Source organism: Delphinapterus leucas, unplaced genomic scaffold (assembly GCF_059928025.1).
Source record: "Delphinapterus leucas isolate spDelLeu-1000000601 "Yukka" unplaced genomic scaffold, BTC_Dleu_Yukka2 spDelLeu_asBTCV2_sq25, whole genome shotgun sequence".
NCBI lineage: Eukaryota > Metazoa > Chordata > Mammalia > Artiodactyla > Monodontidae > Delphinapterus > Delphinapterus leucas.
Genome location: NW_028322234.1, coordinates 19227460 through 19250850, shown reverse-complemented (window position 1 = coordinate 19250850; position 23391 = coordinate 19227460). Strand labels below are relative to the sequence as shown.

Below are 23391 nucleotides of genomic sequence, written 5' to 3'. Positions count from 1 at the left end.
GTCCCCGTCAGGGTCCAGCTTGAAAGTCACCTCCACTTGCGTGGACACCTCCCTCGCACTGTCACTGAGACACAGAGCATGCTCCCCCACGACCCCCGTGCCCCCAGGTCCCTGGATGGGGCCCAGCACGGGGTCCACCGGGGGACCAGCACCTCCTTGCGTCCCACCCACCTGACCCACCACGAGGCACCCACGGGGCTTCAAATCAAGTTTAATAAATAAAACAGCAAGGGGATCAAGGCAGTTGTCACTTCACAGTGTGGTCCTTGGTGGGCCGAGGGAAGGTCGAGTCCGGCCCTGCGGACGGGCTCGAGCCAAAGCCCCCCCTTGGTGACACCGGGGCCGGGAGCGCTGCCCTGCCCCTGGAGGACCCCACTCCGATTTGTAAACAGAAACATAAATAAAACGAGGAGGCTGGAGAGGAGAAGGCCCAGGACCCCAAGCCATCTTGCTAGGAAGCCTCAACAGAAACACGACCTAGGGGGTCAGGGAAACGGGCTGGAGCCAGGCCCCTCAGTGCGGCAGGCGACAGGCCTCGGTACCAAGGGGCTGTGAGTTCTGCGTCCTCAGACCCACGCCCGAGGCTGCCGGCGGCCCCGGGGTGGAGGTGGGGGTGGGGTGGGGGCATAAAGTGCGGCTTTTCCTGAAGTGGAGAGAGCGGGTGGACGTCAGGGCGGGGCGGGCCGACATCGAGGTATATGGCTCTGTGCCCCACAGGGTTTGGCACCGAGTAGCAGCTGCCCCCTGAGCCCTGGGCGGGGGCAGCCCGAAGTCCGGCCAGGCGCAGGGAGACGGGCGAGCAGAGTGCCGAGGGTGCCGGCGGAGGCTGCTGCTGGTAGGGGCGGCGTCCGGCCCCACCTCCCCACGTCCCTGGCGGGGCCTGGACGCCTTCCTCGCCTCTGCTGGCTGGATGGGCCAGCCCTCCGCGCCCCGCCGCCCGACGGGTCCCGTGGTGGGCGCAGAGGCTGGAGCCAGGCAGCAGTGCTGGTGCGTGTGTGGCGTGGGGAGGGGCCACCGCTCAGCCCGGTCCTTGACGTGCTCTGAGCAGAGGAGCTACCGGAGGCCCGCGAGGAGGGGAGGGTCAGGAAGACTGACAGGCAGGCCTCACGGCGGCCCCAAGTCCAATCTGGGCCACAAACGCCCGCCTGTGGCCAGGGATCAACAGGTCATCACGTTACAGCTGCAGGGGGAGAGAGGGAGAGACAGGAGGTCAGTGCAACCCCAGAGCAAGAGGCCCGGCACAGGGGCGTGGGCGGGACGCAGGCTGGACCATGGCCCCGCCCCCGCCTCACTGGCAGACACCGCCCCACAGCCCGCACAGCCGGCACAGCCGCCTGGCCTCCCCCTCTCGAGGCAGCACTGTCCTGGGCGGCCGCCTGGGGAGGGCTGGCAGCTCGGCAGGGCAGGGAGGAACCTGGCACTGGCCCCGTTTGTACCTTCTTGGATTCTGAGCCACATGAATGTATTACCTAGCCAGGAAGATAAATGAGCCAAATAAAAACCAGAATAAAGCTGAAGAAACCACTAGCCTGCTCCGCGGGGCCACGCCATCCTCGGGCCCGGGGGCAACCCCTCCCGCTGGCCTCAGCTTGGCCTGAGGCCGGGGTACAGCAGCTGGGGGCGGGGCGGGGAGGGGCCGCACTCACTGTGACAGGGGCTCCGAGTGCAGCGCAGGGGCCGGGCACGCGGGGTGGGCGGCCAGGAAGGGATTCACATCCCCGATGCCGATGAGTCCAAACTCGGCAACCGACAAAGCCACCTGTGCGGGGGCCACGGCCTCCTCGGGCTCTCCGTCCATATCCACGTGGCTGGAGATGAGGGGCAGCTCCTCGGGGAGGGCCCCGGGCAAGGCCAAGTCCACAGCCAGCCTCGGGCTGGCACCGGGCTCTGGAGCGGCCGTGGTGGGGGAGTAGAAGGCCGGCTCAGCCAGGGCTGGGGGCCGCCGAGGCAGGGGCACGGCCGGGGGCGCGTCTACGTCCGGTGGCTGGAACGAACAGGGCCCTGGCTCCGAGGACGGGGGGCCCTCGGAGGCCTCCCCGGGCGCGCCGAGACTCGCAGACGTGCTGCTGCCCATGCTCAGGGGCTCTGTGGGGGGAGAACACGGCTGTGGCCAGGCCCCGACAACGCCCACGCCCAGCTCCACCGGGTCAAGGGTAACCCGGTACGGCCTGCTCGCCCCAAAGCCACAGTCACCTCAGGCTGTGCCTGGTGCGGGGCTCCAACCTGCCGGGTCCAGCAAAGCCAAGGACCCCTCCTCACAAAACGCTCTCACACAAACACGTAAGACACACAGGGATGCAGAAAAGCCCTGTCACACCGGAAGGGCACACTGAGGCTAAGGGCCCCACCTGGGAAGGTCGTGACCCCCATCTCGTAGGGCAGGACAGGACGCAGCAGTTCACAGAGTGAGAGGGGCGTGGACTCCGGGAGCTCCCGCACACGGCCGTGGGGCCAGGCACGCGGACAACCCCCCGGGCACACCACAGACCCAACTGGACCCTGGAGCCAGAACAGGGGAAGCCCCAGCGTCCAGCAGACCCACAAAGCAGCATCCTTGTCCCCTGAGGTCCCCTTCAGAAACTGCAGTCGCCACCTGGGCTCTGTCCTGCTCCTGCACGGCCCTGGGCCCAGACACCAAAGGGGGCGCAACACCCCCTGGGCTCCCACCTGGGACTGTAGAGCAGCCCCACTTGGGCCCCAGGCCGCACAGGGTACCCCCATGTGGAGAGCCAAGTCCTGAGGATGACTCGTGTGTGACACCCTGTGAGACCATGTGGGGGTGAAGGGACACTGGCCCCCGGATGCCACTCACTCCTCCGTGTCCACCAGCCCAGGCTGGGCTGCCGGGGAGAAGCGCCCCCTGAGAAAAGGGGCCACCCCCCACTCACCGGTGCGCATCCGGGCCAGGGGGTCCCGCTCAGGGCCCGGGCCGTCGGCAGTGGCGGGCAGAGGCAGGGGCGGCGAGGAGCGGGGGCGGCCAGGGCCATCGGGGTCACCGCCATCCAGGTCCTGGTCTGCTTCCCTGCAGGGGGAGGAAAGGTGAGGGCAGGCGCTGCCTCAGGCCAGGGCGCCTCCCCCACCACCCCGCGGGCACCTGGCACGTACGTGGTTCCCGACGGGCCGTACTTCCGGCGGCCCAGCCGCGTCTGCTGGGAGAAGTAGTCGTAGCGCTCAGACTTCTTCCACAGGTAGTAATACTCCACGCACTCGCCCACGGACCGTGTGCGCACCTGCGGGCGGTGCCGGTCAGCTTGGCCCCCAGCCCCTTCCCAGCCTGCTCCCCACCACCCCGTGCCCTTAGCTCAGCACCCATCTAGTTGCCCCCGCTCTGTGCCCGGCCTCGGCTCCAGGCCCACCGTCCGCCTCCCTCACCCCAGACGCCCCGAGGACGGCCGCACCCACGTGTGCTCTGTTCCTCACGGGCCCGGTGGAGGGGGGCAGACAACCCCGGCCCAGAGGGCACGCGGAGTGGGCCCGCTTCTCACTGAGCGTGGGCGTCACTGGCGCTCCAGGGAGAGCCGTCTGCACAAGGGAACGCCGGGTGCGTGAGCCAACTTGAGGGCATATTTACAACGCAGCACAAAAAGCCAGGCCTGCATCCTGGAAGGCCAAGGTCGCCCCGTGGGCTCGTGTCCAGGGTGAGCGATCGGGGCGTCTTCCCATCTCGGAGGATCACCCGCAGCAAGGCCAGGGCTGCGCCCGCAGCTGACAACCCCACCCCCACGGGACCCAGCGCCCGTGCCTGGGGAGGGCTGAGACAAGCAGGCGCAGGGGCACCCAGGGACTGCCTGATCTTCTCACCGAAACCCCCTCGTGCAACAAGCCTCCCCGAGGCCAGCTTCACGGCAGACCTGAGACTCCGGTGGGAGAGAGGTCACCAGCCCTAAGCTGGGTGGGGGGCGTGCGGCAGACAGCAGGTCAGGACACAAAGGCAGCAGCCCAGCGGGTTCTGGGGCAGAAGCGGCCTCCGCTATGGGACAGGCGAGGCGGGAGCCGCGGGCGCCAGTCCCAGAGGACCAAGTGCTGCCTGGCCGCGCCGGGTTCGGTCAGAGGGGCACCATCCCTGTCCTACAGAGCCCCACGAGGGCCCCTCACCCGCTGCAACCTCCCAGGGAAGACGCCCAGACGGCAAGCGTGAGCCCGGTGCCGGCCAGGCCCTGCTCCTCCACCCATGGGGAGTGGGAGTGGCCAGGGCTGCCGGCCCCAGGGGAGCAAGACAAGACAGGGATGAGAGGCCGAAGTGGGAGCCACTGTAACGGCGCAGAGGGACAGCCAGGTTCCCAGACGAGCCACGGGCGCCTGGCCAGGCAGACGTCCAGGGCTGGGGGCAGAGGGCCGGGGCAGCGACAGAGGTCAGCGTGGGAGTCGTTACAAGGGAGCCACAGGCAGGGAGCACCCAAGCGGGGTGTGGGGAGACCCGTGACCCAGGCCTGGTGTCAGGGACACGGGCCTGGGGAGGACGGGGGTGGGGGGGACATGGATGTGGAGACGGGCATGGGGACCTGGCATTAGCAGCCACTTCGGTCATGCCTATTTGGTGCAATGGTGGGAGAGCGTGTGTCCCTGGATGGAGTGAACATGGAGACCCTCAGTCCCCACGGCAAGGGGGTGATGGGGGAGATCCAGGCGGGGGTCAGCGCTGGGGGACTGGCAGTGGGCACGAGACCCTTCCCCAGATTGGAACCTTTCCGAGGGATGGGGGAACGAGAGGAAGATGAGCCGGGGAGCCCACCACGAGCCTGGGGTTCGTTCTGACTCCCGCTGCGGGTAGACAACAACTGTGCCGGCTGCCAAGCCCTCCAGCCCCAGAGCAGCCCCCAGCGGGCCGGGAGGCGTGGCGGGCAGGCAGGCAGGCGGGCAGGGCCTCACCTTGTTGGCCTGGATCAGGTGGAAGTTCTTGCCATGCACACGGAAGCCGTGCTCGAAGTTGCGGCGCTCCTCCTCGCTCCAGGCGCACAGCCCGTCTGCGAAGGTTGGAGCGGTGGGGGGAGGGGGGGCGGGTTGGTCAGCGCGGTCCATGGGGAGGGGTGGGGGGTGGGGGGTGCCGGGGCTGGGGCTGCGCTCACCTCGGATCACCTTCACGTTGAACCGCAGCCTCCGCAGGGCCTCCTCCGCATTGAAGTTGCATTTCACCAGCTCATATAGTGCCTGAGGGAGGGGAGCCACCATTGCCCAGGACAAGTGGTTTCCCTTGAATTCGTCACAATCACACAACCACACTGGCCCCCGCCCCATGGCTCCTCCGCCCCCAGGGCCGCCCACCTGCTCGCTGTCTTTCACCGCCTCTCCCTCCGGGAGCTGAGACTCAGCCACCTCGCGCCACCGCCGCTTCGCCGCCCGGTACAGGAACTCCTCCACCGCCCCCTCAGGAAGGATGCTGGGGTCCCAGAGCAGCTGGTCTTCATTCTCATAGACTGTGCAGGAGGGGGCAAGTTCACGTGCCGGCACGCAGTCTGCACCTCCTCTGACCTCCTCCCCAGAAGCATCACCAGCAGGCCAACTCAGCCCCTCTGGAGGACAAGGGCCCATCGGGGCCTGGGCCTCCACCTCTGCATCTCACAGGGCCAGCTCCGGGCACCTGGGTGCTCGAGGTGGCGGGAAGGCAGGAAGGGGTGGGAGGTCAGTGGGCCCTGAGCAGCCAGTTATCAAGGCCAGCGTCCCAGAGGGGGCAGCAACTAGCCCAGGCTGGAAGGGGGACTTCTGAGCATGGCCCATGAGGAGGGGCTGCAGGACGAGCTCAGGGAGGCGAAAGGCAGAGGCCCAAGGGAGCAGCGAGAAGAGCCCAGACTCGATCAAGCACAGTGGGGAGACCTGGGTGCCAGTGGCCTCGCTCAGGCAAGAGCTCCCACGGCTGCCTCAGTCCCTGTAACCGCAGCATCAGCATCACACGAGCCACGTGAGAGCAGACCTCCCGGGGAGAGGAGGGAGGGGAGGAGAGGGCAGTAGAGGTCCTGCCATGGCGGGGGAGGGGGGCAGGTGCATTAAGGAAGGATAAGAAAGGGACTCTGGCTGCAGTCTGCTTTGGGGCAGGGCGGGCGGGGGGACAGCCTCCAGCGGGGGGAAGGACGTGGCAGCAAGAGGCAGAAGGGAAGGTTCAGGGCCAAGCCTGGGGAGACCCCAGTGTCAGCATCTCTTGAATACTCAGGGAAGAACCACAGGGGCCAAAAACTAAACAACACACACAAGCCAAACACCCAGTGCAGTGGCTGAAGAGTGGAACCGGCTCCATACTGGACTCGCTCTTGTGAGGGAACCAGCGACTCTGGGGCTGGCGCCCCTGTAGACCTGCGACCACCTCTCTCCATCTGCAAAGTCAACCCCGAGTCCCAGCCCCTCTCTAGAGAAAAAGCGACACCTGCCACCATCGCCGTGTGTCTACCTATGGCGTGAAGGTGAGAGGTAAACCACGTGACAACACGTAACTCCACAAACAGCTGGACATCAGAGTTAGCAGACAGGACTTCAGCATAACTATGATTAACGCTTTAGGGAAAAGGACAAAATCAATGGAAAGTTGGAACTGAAATCAATTCAAAAGAATCCCATGGACATTCCAGGGCTGGAAAATGCAGTGTGTGAATTATGAACCCACTGGGCAGCTTCAACAGCAGCAGAAGACGTGATTAGTGAAACTGGAAAGAATTCCATTCAAAAAAATCAAACTGAAGCTTAAAGAGAACGTAGTGTGGGACATGTGTAAGATGGTCAAGCAACCTAAGACATGTATAACTGAGTCATGGAGGAAGAGGACAAAGCACAGGACCAATTTTGAAGAGATAATGGCCAAGCAGTGGTGCAGTGGTTAAGCACCTGCCAATGCAGGGGACACTGGTTCGAGCCCTGGTCCGGGAAGATCCCACATGCTGCGGAGCAACTAAACCCGTGCGCCACAACTACTGAGCCTGCGCTCTAGAGCCCACGAGCCACAACTACTGAGCCCACGTGCCACAACTACTGAAGCCCACGCACCTAGAGCCCATGCTCCGCAACAAGAGAAGCCACCACAATGAGAAGCCCGCGCACCACAACGAAGAGTAGCTCCCGCTCACCGTGACTAGAGAGAGCCCGCACACAGCAATGAAGACCCAACACAGCCAAAAATAAATAAATAAATAGATTTATTAAAAAAACCACACACACACACACACACACACAAAAAGGAGTCAGTGCAGTAATGCAAGAAAAATAAAACATAGAAAGATCACAAAGAAAGAAGTAAAGTTATCATACACAAATGATATGATTGTATATGTCTAAAAGTGCGAAAGAATCTACAACGTAATAAAATTAGTAAGTGAATTTAGCCAAGTCACTGTGTACAAGATTACTTAAAATAATAAACTGCATTTCTGCATTTCACAAGACTGCTATACTGAAAACTCTAAAAACTGCCGAAAATAAAGAAGACCTAAGCAGAGGAGTAAGCTATGTTTGTGAACTGGAAGTGTCAATATCGTTAATGTATCAATCTCCCCCAAATTAATAAAGAGCCAATGCAACCATAATCCAAATCCTAGCAGGCGTTTTTGAGACAAATGACAAGCTAATTTGAAAACTTATGTGGACATACAAATAAAAGTTACAAAGTTGGAGGGTTTGCACCATCTCAGACTAACTTCAAAGCTGCAATAATTAAGAGAGTGGTAAGGACCCAGGGTTAGACAAGAGAACAACAGAAGAGAAGCCCCAAAAGGCAGATATACGTTACGGACACGACTCCTGATAAAGGCACCACTGCAATTCAGTGGGGGAAAGAATGGACTTCTCCATACGCAGGGCTGGGGGTGGGGGTGGGGGGGTCAACCCTGACCCATACCTCCAACCATACATTAAAATTAAATTAGATCATAGATGCCAACATAAAAGGGGAAATAAAAGAACATATCTTCAAGACCTGCAGACTCCCTAGACAGCATACAAACACATTGTGGCTAAAATAAAGATTAGCTGGATTTCACTGAAATCAGACATCACAGACTGGGAGAAAACATCTGCCGGGCACACAGCCAACCAAGGATGTGCATCCACACAGAAAGTCACAAGAGAAAGGCAACCCAATTTAAAAGGGGAAAGGCCTCGGCAGGCACCTCCCAAGAGACACCAAGCGGCCAGTAATTGCAAATTAAAGCCACAACGGGGCACGACTCCACACCCGTCAACAAGGCAGACCGCACCAAGCGTTGATGAGGACATAGAGCAACTGGAACTCCCACGCTGCTGGCGAGCGGGGGCCCCACTCGGTGCCTACTGATGACGCCCCAGGAACAAGTGTGTGTGTCCACGAAGACAACCACAGGGCAAACCACTGTGAACACTGACCAGCAGGAGGGTGAGCCAACGTGGCATGGCGCGTGCACACGAGGGAACCCAACACCGTAGCGTACGCAACGCACATTCATGCCAGCGGGATCGAGAGACAGACAGACTACAAGTCCAGGATGGTGAGCGCCCTGAAGAACAGGGCCAGGCAGAACGCAGAAACACACACGTCTCTGGAGGGCATGTGGGACGAGCCGTGGACGAGGTGAGGGACTGACGCGTGGGTGACGTGGGGAGAGCCCACACACCCAGGGGAACAAGCGCAGCAGCCCTGGGGGTGGGTGGCCCACAGGGCCCAGGACCAGCCAGCGGGGAGGGACGGCCACTTCCCAGAGTGTCCTGCAGGCTCAGCTGCCCCGGGGAGGTGGCCACCGGACCTGGGCCAGGAGCCTCAGGCTCGCTCGGAGGACCTGGGAACTGGCTCTGGCTGGACCCGGGAGTCTCTCCTAGAGGAGCGGGGTTGGCATTTCTCCTGCTCCCTGTCCCCCCACCTCCCAGGCCCACTTACTCTTCTCACCCTGACGGTTCGAGTGCAGCTTGCTGAGGTCGGCTTGGAACTGAGGCCCAACCATGATCTCCTGCAAAGGCAAAGGCCCAGGAGAGTCAGGGCAGACGGAGGCCCAGGCGCGCAGTGCTGACGGGGGCTGCAGGCTGCCGCCCAGAGCCAGGCCACCTGGCCCGACGTGTGAGGTGGGAGGCAGAGGCCAGCTGTGCGTGTGACTGTGTCCAGCGCAGCCAGTCCTGGGGCGGGGGCGGGGGGGCCTCGGGGCTACGGCACTCACTCGCAGTCGAGCCCCAACCCAGCAGAGGCCCGCGCTGAGGGCGCCGCCGCAGGGTCAGGGCCGCGCACCTTCTTACACTTGTTGGCAGGAAGCGGGTCCTCCTCCGTGTCCGATGAGCTGGAGGAGCCAGACTCCTTGTCTGCGTCAGGCAGGAAGCGGGCTTTGGGGAAACAGGAGCAGGTGAGGCACCTCCTCGGCCCCGCGCGGCCCCCCAGCCAGCAGACCCCGGGGCCTCCACCCCATTCTCCATCCACCTGACCCCCACGTGTGCCCCTCCTGAGAAGCAGCTGGGTCCAGGCCCTGGCCGGGTGACGGGCTGTGACAGGCACAGAAGCGGGGACTCAGGAGGTCGCCCTCTGCTGCAGTCGTAAACCAGGTGCCTAGACCCCCGGCACCTCACGCTGCCCCTGCTCAGGCCACAGAGACGCACAGGGAGTAAGGGACGCATAGCCCGAGGACGCTGCCCTGGATCTAAGGGACTTTCAGGCATAGGAACCAACACGTTCCCTCCTCACATAAACCAAGGTCACCAGCCTCAGCTCACTGGCAGGGCAGGGCAGGGCAGGGCAGGGGAAAGGGGTCACTACAGGGGCTCGAACAAGAGGAGGGCACCCCCAGGGGTCCCGATGTCTGTGTCCCCAGTGGCCCAGGGCCCCTCCTTGGCCCGCCAGTCCAGGGGTAGGAGCGGGTGGGACACCTACGTCCACTCTGATTAGGGAAAAGGTCAGAGGCCTCATGGGAGGTCACAGATGGGGTGAGGTCATCGGCTGAGGACTGTGTTTCTTCCTCTTCTTCCCCTGAAAGCAAATCCTTCGCTATTTGTTCCTTTTAACAAGAAAGTAGAGAACGTTTTTGCAGTTTGTTTTAGCAATCTCAAATAACCCTAACCCGAACAGCAGTGGTGGTGCCAAGGCGGACGAGACTCCCTCTAGGCGTGCAGGGCTCCCACGGGGCTGCTCTCCCTGCTCCGCGGACGAAGCACTTGCACAAGGGCGGGCCAGCCAGGGGCACCGAGTCGGGGAGGGACACGGCCTCCGCCCGAGGCTGAGGACAGTCAGAGCCCCTCCCTCCTGGCCAGGCCACGACCTGCTCGGGACCCGGAGCATCTCTCCCTCCCAGAGCCGTCCCTGCGACCACCCTGACCCTGGGTGTGTGGCCAGAGCCAGCAGCACTAGCTATACCCACACTGCCAGGCTATAAGCCGCGCTTCTGCCTGTCTAGGGCCTTCCTGCCCACCCCCAGAACCGCCCCCTCACCTTGTCCAGGGTCATGTCCGGGAGGTTGGCTGTGGTGTCGCTGCCCTCACTCTGGCGCTCCGAGATGGGGTCCGAGGGCTCGTAGCCGTAGAGGGCCAGCAGCTCATCAAGGGGCATGTCGCTGCTCTGGGGGGCAGGGCTCTGTCGGCAGGGCTGCTCTGGGGCTCTGCTCCCCCACCCCTGAGCCCGTCAGCCCCACGACCAGTCACAGGGACTCACCCCAGCCAAACCACAGGCCCAGCCCCTCATCTAAGGGCCCCTCACAGCCCCAGGAGGGAATCGATGAGACACCTGAGCCCAGAGGCGTCCGCTGTCTGCCCAACGCCCCTGGCCGCGAAGGGCAGAGCTGGGCAGGCTCCCGTCCACCTCCACCTCCCCGCCCAGGCCTGTGCAAGCTCCACTCAAGCACTGCGAGGACACCCAGTGTCTGGAAATCAACTGTCACCATACGGGACACCAATAAACAAGAAGGGGAAAAACATGGCCCTTTAATGAACGTAAAAAAGGCATCTGGTCAAACCAACATCACTCCTGATTTTTTAACACCCTCAGTATGCTAAGTAAAGAGATGGACGCCTCATCAATGTAACAGAGAGGCGGCTGACCCTCGCCGCACCAACAACAAACAAGAGGATGCTCGAGGGCCCCACGGCTGCCTAACACTGCTGACACTTGGAGCCACCGCGATATGACAAGAGACAGAAATAAGACCCTTAATTACCGGGAAGGAAGAGGCAAAAACTACCACTACCTTCCACTCCGGTACTGCTTTCCAATCCTGTTTCTGCAAACCTCGCCTGCTCGGGGCCAGTGCCGCTGGCCATGCTGCGTCCTGACCCCTGAGGGTCTCAGTCGGCTTCCAGCCTCCTGCACACGCCCTGTGCCTCTCCCAGTTTCTAACTGTGCACCTGTGGGTGGGGTAGGAGCTGACATGGTGGCTCCCCGGGAAGCAACCTGAGGAGCAGCACGGGGGCGGCTGGGGCAGCCTTTGAGGTCAGGGCAGGGGCACCAAAGTGCGCGAGCATCAACGTGCTCACTAAGGGCTTCAAGAGATGCCCGTCTCACTGAAGAATACCCTGCAATGCCTGTGTGACGCTATGGATTTTATGAAAGCTCACCCTGAGCGGGTGTCGTTTTGATCTTCTGTGGGAGGAAAGGGGAGTAATGGAGACGGCACCCTGGAGCTCAGGGCTGGCGGACAACTCCCGCCTCCTGCCAGGCACTGGCCAGACGAGGGAGACCACTGACTGCGCTTCTTGACGGAGTAAAACTCAGCGTAAAAGCTTTCAAGCACAAAATTCCAATTGTGGAAAACTTGGATGTGACAGCGTGAACTTCATAAACCACAATGTCCGCTGGTGAGGGAATATAAAAGGCAGGTGTTTCTCATTTTGCTTTGGATATTAAGTTCTTTCCTTTACTTAATCAGTTTACAAAAATTGTATCTGAAGAAATTTTTTTTTTTTTTTTTTGGCCGTGCCACATGCCTTGGGGATCTCAATTACCTGATCAGGGATTGAACTGGGGTCACATCAGTGAAAGCTCAGAGTCCTAACCACTGGACCTCCAGGGAACTCCCCTGAAGAAAGCTTAGCTGAGGTAATTTAGCTAATGAATAGCTGATTTTTTTTTTTTTTTGGTTACTTTTGAGAAGTTCTGGATTCAAGCTGAACTCCTTAAAACTGATTTTTCTTTTTTGAACAGAAGACATGTTTTGGTTATAAGACCAAATGGGCACCAAGTGATACACAGCACCAAGCTAAATAAATGCCCTATGATTACTCCTTAAGAAAACACTCAGGGCTTCCCTGGTGGCGCACTGGTTGAGAGTCTGCCTGCCGATGCAGGGGACACGGGTTCGTGCCCCGGACCGGGAAGATCCCACATGCCGCGGAGCGGCTGGGCCCGTGAGCCACAACTACTGAGCCTGCGCGTCTGGAGCCTGTGCTCGGCAACAAGAGAGGCCGTGACAGTGAGCAGCCCCCGCTGGCCGCAACTAGAGAAAGCCCTCGCACAGAAACGAAGACCCAACACAGCCAAAAATAAATAAATAAATAAATAAATAAATTTATTTATTAAAAAAAAAATAACCAGAACAGATCTATATGAGGCTAGATTTACACTTTAACCAAAAGAACAAATCACAACAGACTAACGTCTGCCTTAAAAGACAGCGTTCACAGAGATTTACAAAAATGTCAAACTAGTCCACTCTTCTCCCTAATTTTTTTGTCTTGAAAATAGTTGCTTTTCATTTTCCTAAAAATGTGTTCTACTAACAATGGGTTTGTCGTATCACCAACATAAACAAAGCTCCTTGAGACGCTCAATAATTTTTAAGAGCACGAAAGTGAGTTCTGCGGGCAAAAAGTTTGAGAACAGTGAGTTCAATGTCCAGCCACCTGCTCGTCTGGAGCCCAGCGCCCCATGAAGGCGGGACTGGCCTGGTCCATCCCCTGACCTCAGTGCCCAGCATGGTCTGGCCTGTGCAGACAGAGGGTCGGCGGCACAGGTCGCCGTGGAGTCCGAGGAGCTCAGAGACTAGGCGGACGGAGCAGCGGCGATGCCCCCTGGACGCCCCGCCCACCGGGTACCTGGGAGACGAAGTCCTTCTCTAGCTCCTCCTCCGGCTTCTCTGGGCCCCGCGCAGCCCCCTCATGCTCCTCCTGGACACCGTAGTTCCGAGACAGGATCTCCGCCAGGTGGAACTGATGGTCTGCGGACCCCATGGACACCACTGTGGGGAGACACAGGCCCGTGTGAGCTCCTTGCCACCGTCCCAACCACTGAGCTTCTGCAGATGACCACAGGGCGGAGGAAGCCTCGGGGGCCCAGCTGCCACCACAGGGGTGTATGCACGCGCGTGTGTCCACGCGGGCTGGGGTTAGCACGCAGCAGCCCAACCGATGCTCCAGCCCTCCTCTGGCCTCGGCCCAGCAGCTGGGGGACGTGACCAGATCTGGGGTTTTCCCCAAAGAACCAGGATGTGTTCACTGCTCTCTCTCCATGACTGGTCTTCAATGAGTTGATTTTTAGAAGAAACAAAACAAAACAGGAAATAGCTATGTCTCACTCAACCCCAGCCAGGGAGCAGTGAGGGCCCAGGCTGGACCTGCATGTGGGTCCCGAGCGCAGCAGAGGGGGGCAGAGCCACAGGGAGTAGACGGGAGGGGCAGGTGGCCAGCTCAGGGGAGGCACAGGGCCCCGGGGAGGGAGAGTGCCTGCCCAGCACCGCCCCCTCCTGCAGCCCCCACCCACAGCCTAGGCCCGGGGTTGGCCAGGAAGCTCTGGAGAACGGAGGCACTCGGTCTGGACAACAGGAGACAGCCCTGGCCACCCCGCCCGCACGCCCCCTCCCGAGGCTCCAGGGGCCAGTGTGCCGTCTCTCGCACCTGCCAAGGCCCGGGCCCCAGGGAGGAAGGTACCTGCTGTGGTCTGCAAGCCGGGCTCCCCAGGGCACAGGCTGTGAGAGAGGCAAGAGGCCAGTCCAGGGCTCCGCCTCTCTAGCGAGGAGGCCTGCGGAGGAGACGAGCAGGATTAGGGCCCGCGGCCAGACAGGGCGGTGGAGGGTCAGAGCCAGCCCCGGGGGCATGGGGCACCAGGTAACAGAAGGCCTCCGCGGGCTGGGGCGGGGGTCAAGGCGGGCCAGGTGTGTCGCTGCGCTGGAGTCCAAGCGTCCCTGCGGAGACAGGCAGGGAGGGCCTAGGGCCGGCGGCGGGAACGGCACCCACGGACACCGTGAGGAGCCTGGGACGGCCGGCCACCAGCAGTGCTGATCACAGCCCAGGACACGGGGCCCAGGTGACCCAGGCCCACACACAGCCCTGGTGCCACACCCCGCAGCCAGGTGCTGACACCACAGCCACTGCACAAGGGACCAGCCTCCGAAACTTTGTCTTAAAAAGGCAAACAGCCACTATGGAGAACTCTGGCAATTCCTCCAAAAGTAAACAGTTACCAAATGACCCAGCAATTAATTCTACTCCTAGGCACACACCCCAAAGAACCAAAAACATGTGTCCATAAAAGGTGTACACATGTGTTCACAGAAGCATGACTTACCACAGCCAAAAGGTGTAAACACCCAAATGCCCATCACCAGGTGAATGAATAAACAAGACGTGATCCATCCTTATGATAAAATATTACTTGGCCATGAAAAGGGGTGAAGCACTGACACTCGCTACCAGGTGGACAGACCTTGAGAACACGATGCTCAGTGAGAGAAGCCAGACACACAAGGACACACAGGGTGTGATTCCACTGATGGGAAACATCCAGAACAGGCCGATCCACAGACAGACAGTGGGTTCCTGGTTGTCAGGGGCTGGGGTGACTGCTGGTGGGGTCAGGTGTTTTTCTGGGGTGATGGAATGTTCCAGATAGAAGTGAAGGTCTCAAAACTTTGTGAACATACTAAAAATCACTGAATTAAACACTTTAGATGGGTATATTTTGAAGCACATAAGTTATACCTCAAATTTTTTAAAAGTGCAAATGGAAGCATCATAACAGCTACCACTGGGACTTCCCTGGTGGTCCAGTAGCTAAGAGTCCACGCTCCCAACGCAGGGGTCCTGGGTTCAATCCCTGGTCAGGGAACTAGATCCCAAATGCCGCAACTAAAAGTTCACATGCCGCAACTAAAGATCCCGCATGCTGCAACCAAAGACCCAGGGCAGCCAAATAAATAAGTAAACTTTTTTTTAATTGTCTTTAAAAAAAGCTACCATTATCACAATGTTCAAAAATTTATTAGGAACAAGAAAACTAGACCAATGTCTCTTACAAACAGAAACACAAAACTCAACAAAACCCAAGCAAACTGAGTTCAACGACATACAGAGAACACTGCACACCAATGAGGAGTGGCTCAGAGCAGGGATGCAGCACAGGTGTGACACCCAACACAACCAACACAGCGACACACTAAACACAAAACCCACACCAAAGTCATCTCAGCAGATGCAGAGACGGCACATAGCAGAGTCCAACACCCTTTCATGATGAAAACACTTGACATATGAAGGCTGCAAGGGAACTTCCTGAAAAGGGTGTCCATCCAAACCCCAGCTACTGCCACCCCTGAGGCAAATGGCTAGCGCCTCACCCAAAACCAGGGCACGGTCTCTTCAGTCTCTTCAGGGCACGGTCCTGGAGGAGGCAGCAGTCGGGGCAGGAAAGTAAAATAAAAGGAATCCAAATTGGAAAGGCAAGTCATGACCTGGGACACAGAGGATACTAAAGAATCCACTAAAGAAACCAGAACTAATAAATGAGTTCAGCAAGGCTGCAAGACACAAGATAACCTACAAAAATCAACTTTACTCCTATATACTAGCAATGAACAATCCAAAAAGAAAATAAGGAAAACAATTCCATTTCCAATAGCACCAAAAAGAATAAAATACTTAGGAATAAATGTAGCAAAAGAAATTCAAAACTAATACTCTGAAAAGTGCAAAACACATTGAAAGAAACTAAAGATCTACATAAATGGAAAGACATACTATATTCATAGCTCAAAAGACTATTGCTAAGATGTCAATACTCCCCAATTCATCTACAGATTCAACAAAACGCCTATCAGAATCCCACCGGGCTTCTATGTAGAAACTGACAGACTCCAAAAATCATATGAAAACTCAGGGGACCCCAAACAGCTAGAACAATCTTGAAAAGGAAGAACACTTCCCAATCTCAAAAGTACTCCAAAGCTGCAGTAATCAAAACAGTGTGGTGCTGACATAAAGCCAGATATTTAGACCAAATTAATAGAACTGAGAATTCAAACACAAACCCATATATTTACAGTCAAGCGAATTTTTAAAGGGGTGACAGAAAAATTCAATGCAGAATGAACAGTCTTTTCAACAAACAGTGCTACGGCAATTGGATATCCAAACGCAAAATAGTAACATTCAACTCCTATCCTACACCGCACACAAAAACTCACTCAAACTGGATCAAAGACCTCAAATATAAGAGCTAACACTATAAAACTCTTAGAAGAAATCATAGCGATAAATCTTTCTTACCAGGCAATGGTTTCTTAGATAAGACACAAAAAGCATAATCAACAAAAGAAAAATAGATAAACTGGACTTCATCAAAATTAAAAATTTAAAAAGACAACTCACAGTCCGGTAAAAGATATTTGCAAATCATACAGTCCCTTTCTAAAGGGACGAACAGGCAAAGTCTCTGAATAGACATTCCTTCAAAGGGATAAACAAATGGCCAATCGGCAGGTGGAAGCAAAGCTCAGCATTAGGGACAGCAAATAAGCACATGTCAGACACCACTTCTGTGGCCAGGAGGACACATGATATCAAGTGTGGGGGGAATGCAGGCACTTGGGGGGGGGGACGTGCAATGGGACAGCACAGGGAACACACCTGGGTGTCACCGGACGCCCCCCAACACGCCACCCTGGCACAGGGTGACCATCAGTGAAGGCAGGTGAGAAAGCAGACCCGGCCCCGAGGCAGAGCACACATAGTCTACTGACCAGCCCCACTCCTCTCCGCCCATAAGGCACGGCCCCCAGAGGTCAAGGCCTTCCCTCTGCACTGACCGCCCTGATGTTCACACACTCCTGAGCCCTGACCACCCCTTTGGGGACTCCTCGCCGGGTTCTTCCGCATGACGCACACCACCTGGTTAACAAGCTGCTTGTTTCTCTCTCCCAAAGCTGCCCTTGTCAGCCAGAACCATGGAGCCCCAGCCAGGGGCCCAGGGGGGCAGAGGGAAAAGTTAAGCCTCTCCTCCCTGAAACACCCAAGACAGACAAAAGCATTCATCCACGCTGAGACCTGTTCACGAGTGTTCTCAGCCGCATGACTCACAACAGCCAAAGGAGGAGAGAGCCCAAATGGCCATCAGATGGAGCATCACTCAGCCAGGAAAGAGGCGAAGCCCTGACACTCGCTACCACGTGGACAACCTTGAGAACACGATGCTCAGTGAGAAGCCAGGCACAGAAGGCACACAGGGTGCGACTCCATTGACGGGAAACGTCCAGAACAGGCAGAGCCACAGACAGAGAGAGTGGGTTCCTGGTTGTCAGGGGCTGGGGAGACGGATGGGGGAGAGATGACTAATGAGTGCACGGTTTCTTCTGGGCTGGTGAAAATGTTCCAGAATTGACTGGTGATGGCTGCACAACTCTATGAATATACTAAGAACCACTGAATCGCACACATTAAAATGAATGAATTGTACAGTAAATGAATTATACCTCAGTAAGGCTGTTTACAGGAAAAAAATATATATATATAGAGAGAGAGAATACAATAGTTAATAAACTAAGTTTTCAAATTTTAGAAAAAGAAGTTTAGTAGGAATTTCCACACTGATTTCCTCACTGGGTCCTCAAGAGGTTGTGTAATCATTTTCTTCATAAGAGAAATAAGGGACTTGCAGCTCAGAGAGGTCAAGTCAGTCACCCGCCATTCCCAGCACCCTGGATGGTCCCGCCCAAGCCTAAGGCCCCTGTTTTGCCAAGGTGGGAGAAGGAAATAGATGAGGAGCTGACTAAGCACGTTCTGGGTTAAAAAGAAAAAGAAGGAAAAAAAAAAGTGGTGGGGGGGGGCGGGAGGAAAGAAGGAAGGAAGACAGCATTCTACGGACTTGGTCCCAAAGGCGAGTGGGGTGGAGGAGGGAGCAAGCCCAGGGCGGGAAGGCTGGGCCCAGTGCTCAGACGCAGGCGCTGCTGGAAGCAGAGCCGCGTCTGATTCCCGCTCAGCCCTCCGAGCCTAACCCGCAGTGACGTGTGGGAGGCCATCCTCCTAGGTGGCTGCACCCAGGCACGCCACCCACAGGCGTTCCTCCAGGCACAGGACACCGACGTGCCTCCCCACCCTGTGCGAGGGCTGGGCCTGGGACTCTGGTGGGAGAGCTTCCACGTGACCCCCAAGACTAAGCTGTGAAATGCAGTGCAGTTCCCACAGCCGCCCATGCTGTGAGGAAGCACAAGCCACAAGGAGAGGCCACGCCAGCAGGCGGCATCACAGCCACACGTGGGCGAGGAAGCTTCCCTCCACTGGTGCTGGCTCAGCCCAGCCACCAACCAACCGCAACCACATGAGGGACCAGTGAGCCCTCAGAACCGTGACAGGTAATTAAAAACTGATGGCTGGGGCTTCCGTGGTGGCGCAGTGGTTGAGAGTTCGCCTGCCGATGCAGGGGACACGGGTTCGTGCCCCGGTCCGGGAAGATCCTACATGCCGCGGAGCGGCTGGGCCCGTGAGCCATGGCCGCTGAGCCTGTGCATCCGGAGCCTGTGCTCCGCAACAGGAGAGGTCACAACAGTGATAGGCCCGTGTATCGCAAAAAACAAACAAACAAACAAAAAAAACCCCGATGGCTGCTTTGAGGAACTGAGTGTCGAGGTGACTCATCAGGCAGCAGCGTTAACCAGACCCCCCCACCCCCCGCCCACACCCAGCAAAGGTGCCTGGTCCCGCTGGGGCCACCCAGCACTTCATCCCTGTCTGACAGCCTGTAGAGCACCCGCTCTGGGCCGGGAGGCAAGAGGCACTGGGTGCACAGCAGTCAGTCGACAAACAGGTTCTGCCTGTCCAGTCTTGACGAGTCAGCCATCTCGTTGGGGATACAGATAACAAACAAGCAGATGTGCACAGAACTGAGGGGAGAAAATGGGGTAGGGGGCCTGCACAACTAGGGAGGGCCTGTGTGGCCGTCTCCAGGCCGAGGCCTCCAGGGCAGCGGGACGGCACCACACAGCGAGTCCCCCCAAGGCTTCAGACAGCACAGGGAAACAGAAGGAGCCCAGGGGGTGGAGAAGGACGCAGGGGGAGATCCTCAGAGATCATGCCACCGGGCCAAGGGTCACGGGGAGGAGATGCGCTTTCCCCTGAGGACAACAAAAAGCCGTGTCTTTTAAGCACAGGACAGAGGTGGTGGACTCAGGTTTGTCGAAGAGCAAGCTGGAATCCGCGAGGAAAGCAGCAGGAAGCGCCCCACCTTCTCTCACGGTGCTGTGGCTACTTTGGCAGCAACAGAAATCAGGCAGCTAATCCCGATCAAGCACTTACCGCTCGGTTACGAACCGCCATTTTTTATCAGTTCAAGACAGTGAATGCACAAGGTTCAGCTTCTCTGTGCAAGCACGGAGCCATGATCTCATGAGACCTCCCCATCTCAGAGAGAGTGACCGACCCAAGGTCACACAGAGTAAGAGGCTCCAGAAATACAACGGGTCTCCTGGGCAGAGGCTGGCCATACCCACCACGACTGGAATTTGCACACCTGTTGTCCTTCACTGCCAGGCCCTAAGGGCCTCCCATGGAGCCAGGCATTCGGACTTTCTTTTAGGAAAACAACCCCAATTCACTCAACAGGCACCACCCCAAACTGGACACAGCACAACAGGAGCACCCTGGACACCCGGCTGCTGTGACACTGGTCAGGGCAGAGTCAACAGCCAAACCCCGCAGCGCTCGGGGCGGGCTGGCTGGGAGTCTGCCCCATCCACCTGTAACACGCAGCTACCTGCCAGGCCAAGACAGCTGGCCCCTGAGGCAGACGCACACACAGAACGCCGTGCCCCTGCTGGGACATCGGGAGACCCGGCTTCTGCCTCCGTCCCACAAGTCCAGCCACCACCCAGGAGGCCTGTTTCCCCAAACACCCTGTAAGGTAGGAAAGGTAGGAGAACTACTCTGGAAGGGCCCTTTTGGTCCAGCCACCCAGCGTAAGGCAGGAACTAGCTGGGGAGGTCTGGCCTTGGACTGAGATGCCCACACCCTTTTTGGCGCAAACGCAGGGCCTGTCGCTGCCTCTGAGAAGGTCACTGGTGGGAGAGTATGACCAGTCCTGCCCTCCACAACATCCACCCACAGTGTGCCAAGATACAAACACCCAGTGTGGCCCCATAACCAGGCCGAGCATCCCAGGACCCGGCTGCACCTCACCGCGTGGGTGCCTGCTCCTCTCTGGGCCCGGGCGGCCCCACCCATTGGGTGAGGATCACTTGCTGAGTCCAGGGACCTTCTTGGCATCCCCAAACCGAACGTCTGCGCTAAGAGTCACGTTTGCTGAGTCCCTAATAGGTGCATTATTCATTTCATCCTCACTAGGGCCCTATAAAGTGGGAGGAGGTTCGCACTGTTTTATCCGACATTCAAAAAAGCCCTCAAAGTGAAAGTTTTTCATCCCCGGTTTGACCCGCCACGAAGCTATTCAGTGTCTTGATCCCAACGATACCAGGTGAGTTTGCTCAAACATCACACCCCAAACCCTCAAATCCGAAACACTTAACTCCAACATCCATCTGGCCCCAAGGACTTGGGGTAAGGGGTCTTGGGCCCGCTTTCCGGACAGAGAGAGGAGGCTCGGAGAAGTAACTTTAAGCCGCCGGTAAAGGCAGCCCTACGCCCCCCGCGGGCCGGAACCGCGCCGTGAGGGCCCCAGGTCAGAGCTCCAGTCCCGCCCGGAGTCCGGCGGGAGCGCGACTCCTTGGGGTCAGCGCCGCTGGGGTGGGGTTGGGGGTGGGGGGGGTCAGCGGCCTGGGGTCCGGAGGGAGCGCGACTCTGCAGGGCGAGCCCCGCTGGCGGGGGGAGGGGGGGGTGGCCAGCGGGCGGGGGTCCAGCGGCCGAGGGTCTGGTGAGTCGGGGTCCGGAGAGAGCGCGTGCTCCGCTAAGTTGGCAGACGCTGGGCGGACGCCGGGGGCGGCGGGCGGGGGAGCGGGAAACCTCGGGCGCGCACCCCTTCCCCGCCCCCGCAGCCCCCTCCCCACCCCACGCCCCCGCCCCCCGCGCCACACATGCGCTCTGCCGCCCGCGATGTGGCAGCCGGGAGGGGGGGCCGGGGGCGGCCGCCGACGGAGCCCAGCGCCCCTCGGGCCCCGACGGAAGCAGCGCCGCGGCCCGGCCCCGAGCCCTGGGCAGGGGTCCCGGCCGGAGCCCCAACGCGGCCGGGCCGGGCGGCGTGGGCGCAAGCCTGGGCGGGGGCCGGCTCCCCCGGCCCGCTCACTCACCTCCGCCATGGCCGTGTGTGCGCGGGAGGCGGTGGCCGCGCCGGGATCCCCGGATGCGGGGCCGCGCGCTCATTGGCTGCAGCCCCTGGGCGGGTGGGGGCGCCGGGGCGGGGCCGGGGGCGGGGCGCGGGCGGGCGGGCGCGTAGTAGGTGCGCGGACGGGGACGCGCGGGCGGGCGCGGGATGCGCGGGATGCGCGGGTTGCGGGGTCTCGCGGACCTTGGCCTCGTCTGGGAAGTGGGGGCGCCGTGGTGGAAGTGCCAATTCCTGATAAGCACACCTTAAGCACTGGTCCCAGTTCCTCCTTCCCATCTGTAGTGCCCCCGTGTTACAGGTAAAGATACGGAGCCCAGGAGTGACGGGCCACCCGGGGAACAAGCGAGCGGCGGAGCCCAGACTGAAGCCTGGGCAGCGAGGTTCTAGAACTTTCCGCACGTTTGCACCAGTGATGACGGATCTCATTGGAGACTTGGAACCCGAGTGCCCCGGGTGGGCAGGGGAGGTGGAGGCCTGCCCGGCCGCTGGCTCTGGAACTGTGGTTGTCATGGGTTGTAACTAATGGATGAAATGTGATGGGCCTGCGCTGGGCACTGAGGGGGAGAGTGAACAAAGTGGTCCTGACAAGGATTCCCCCACGTCGCGCAACTTAGACAGAGACGAGCTGGGGGCATCCAGGCAGAAGGTGTAGACAGAGGGGGCATGGGGGCCAGTGAGGAGGCCTGAGCAGGGACTAGGGTGTGGCTGGAGCAGAAGCAGAGAGCAGGCCCCCAGGTTTCTGGCTTGCACAAACCGGGAAGAGTGCAATGGGGGAGGGGGAATTCAGGAGCCCCAGTCCTTTCCAAGCTGTTGTTGATATCAGTGTCATTGGGGTGCTGAGGAGGTGAGACGCACCATGTTCGATGCTTGATGTAAAAGCATTACGCTAGCGCTCCAAGAGCCCACCAGCCAGGAGAGAGAACCCCTGTTAGAAGGCCTGCCCTGCTCTCTGCACAAGTCACACGTTACATGAGTCGTGGGCCCCCACTCACCTTGGCATACGTCACCCAGACTGAGAGTTCAGGCCCTTGTGACAGAGGGTCCTTGCTCAATCAGTCAGTCAATCAGTGTGCCCTGCCGCCCTCGACTGGGCGCTGGACAGCCAGAGTTCCAGTGAGGCAGGGAGATGCACCAACAGATGCAGTGACAGTAGGGCTCTGTGTCATCATCACACGTGGCAGAAACCGAGGGAAAGGGCTTGAGTCATCCTGGGGCAACCAGAGGAGACTCTTTGGAGGGAGCTTTGACAAGAATCATCAAATAGCCGCAAAATGCGGGGGAGCAGGGCGATTCGGATGAAGAGAGGGATGCGTTCATCCCTCTCTGTAAGTCTCTTCCCCATACGACAAAGCTGCACTCATCGAAACAGCATGGTAGTGGCACAAAAACAGACATGAATCAATGGAACGGAATACAGAGCCTAGAGATACACCCATACACCTACTGTCAATTAATCTTCGACGAAAGAGGCAAGAATATACAGTGGAAAAAAGTCTCTTCAGCAAGTGGTGTTGGGAAAGTTGGACAGCCTCATGTAAAACAATGAAGTTAGAACACTCCCTCACACCATACACAAAAATAAACTCAACATGGCTCAAAGACTTAAATAGAAGACATGAAACCATAAAACTCCTAAAAGAGAACAGAGGCAATACATTCTCTGACATAAATCGTACCGATGTTTTCTTAGGTCAGTCTCCCAAGGCAACAGAAATAAAAGCAAAAATAAACAAATGGGACCTAAGCAAACTTACAAGCTTTTGTACAGCAAAGGAAACCATAAACAAGACGAAAAGGCAACCTACAGACTGGGAGAAAATATTTGCAAATGATGCAGCCGACGAGGGCTTAATATCCAAAATATACAAATAGCTCATACAAGTCAACAACAAAAAAACAGACAACCCAATCAAAAAATGGGCAGAAGACCTAAACAGACATTTCTCCAAAGAAGACATACAGACGGTGAACAGGCCCATGAAAAGATGCTTGATCGC

At 58.5% G+C, this 23391-nt stretch overlaps 1 protein-coding gene and 1 long non-coding RNA gene across 10 annotated transcripts in view; one reads left to right on the top strand and one right to left on the bottom strand.

Annotated features, from left to right (window-relative positions):
• Nucleotides 1-193: 193 nt before the first annotated feature.
• On the bottom strand, nt 194-21399 carry MIER2 (MIER family member 2). Of its 7 annotated transcripts, XM_089905852.1 has the most exons (16): nt 21360-21399; nt 13783-13873; nt 12952-13094; nt 10358-10483; nt 9803-9926; nt 9170-9261; nt 8828-8897; nt 5263-5414; nt 5067-5148; nt 4870-4964; nt 3403-3522; nt 3106-3230; nt 2889-3022; nt 1647-2085; nt 1437-1469; nt 194-1180 (listed from the first exon to the last, which is right to left on the bottom strand). In XM_089905852.1, the coding sequence occupies exons 1-15, from the start codon at nt 21366-21368 to the stop codon at nt 1466-1468; spliced, it is 1806 nt and encodes a 601-aa protein (XP_089761978.1). In that variant the 5' UTR covers nt 21369-21399; the 3' UTR covers nt 194-1180; nt 1437-1465. The 7 variants fall into 7 exon arrangements, with proteins under 7 accessions (XP_089761978.1, XP_022421367.1, XP_022421366.1 ...); XM_022565659.2 differs by lacking the exon at nt 1437-1469 and having other exon boundaries at nt 8837-8897; XM_022565658.2 differs by lacking the exon at nt 1437-1469 and having other exon boundaries at nt 21360-21397.
• LOC149744100 (uncharacterized) overlaps nt 18482-23391 on the top strand; it is an 11919-nt gene continuing 7009 nt past the window's right edge. Inside the window, exons 1-2 of one of the 3 annotated variants that reach the window (XR_016391548.1) lie at nt 18482-20029; nt 20461-20590. This is a non-coding gene — a long non-coding RNA (uncharacterized LOC149744100). The remainder of the gene's footprint in view (nt 20030-20460; nt 20591-23391) is intronic. The other 2 variants (XR_016391547.1, XR_016391549.1) reach the window with 2 other exon arrangements.

What these genes read in the sequence shown, in the direction of transcription:
- MIER2 (XM_022565658.2), bottom strand. An exon ending in CAACGTGAAGGTGATCCGAG is followed by an intron (nt 4,965 to 5,066) that starts GTGAGCGCAGCC and finishes CAACCTTCGCAG; the next exon opens with ACGGGCTGTGCGCCTGGAGC. An exon ending in TACGGCCCGTCGGGAACCAC is followed by an intron (nt 3,023 to 3,105) that starts GTACGTGCCAGG and finishes CTCCCCCTGCAG; the next exon opens with GGAAGCAGACCAGGACCTGG.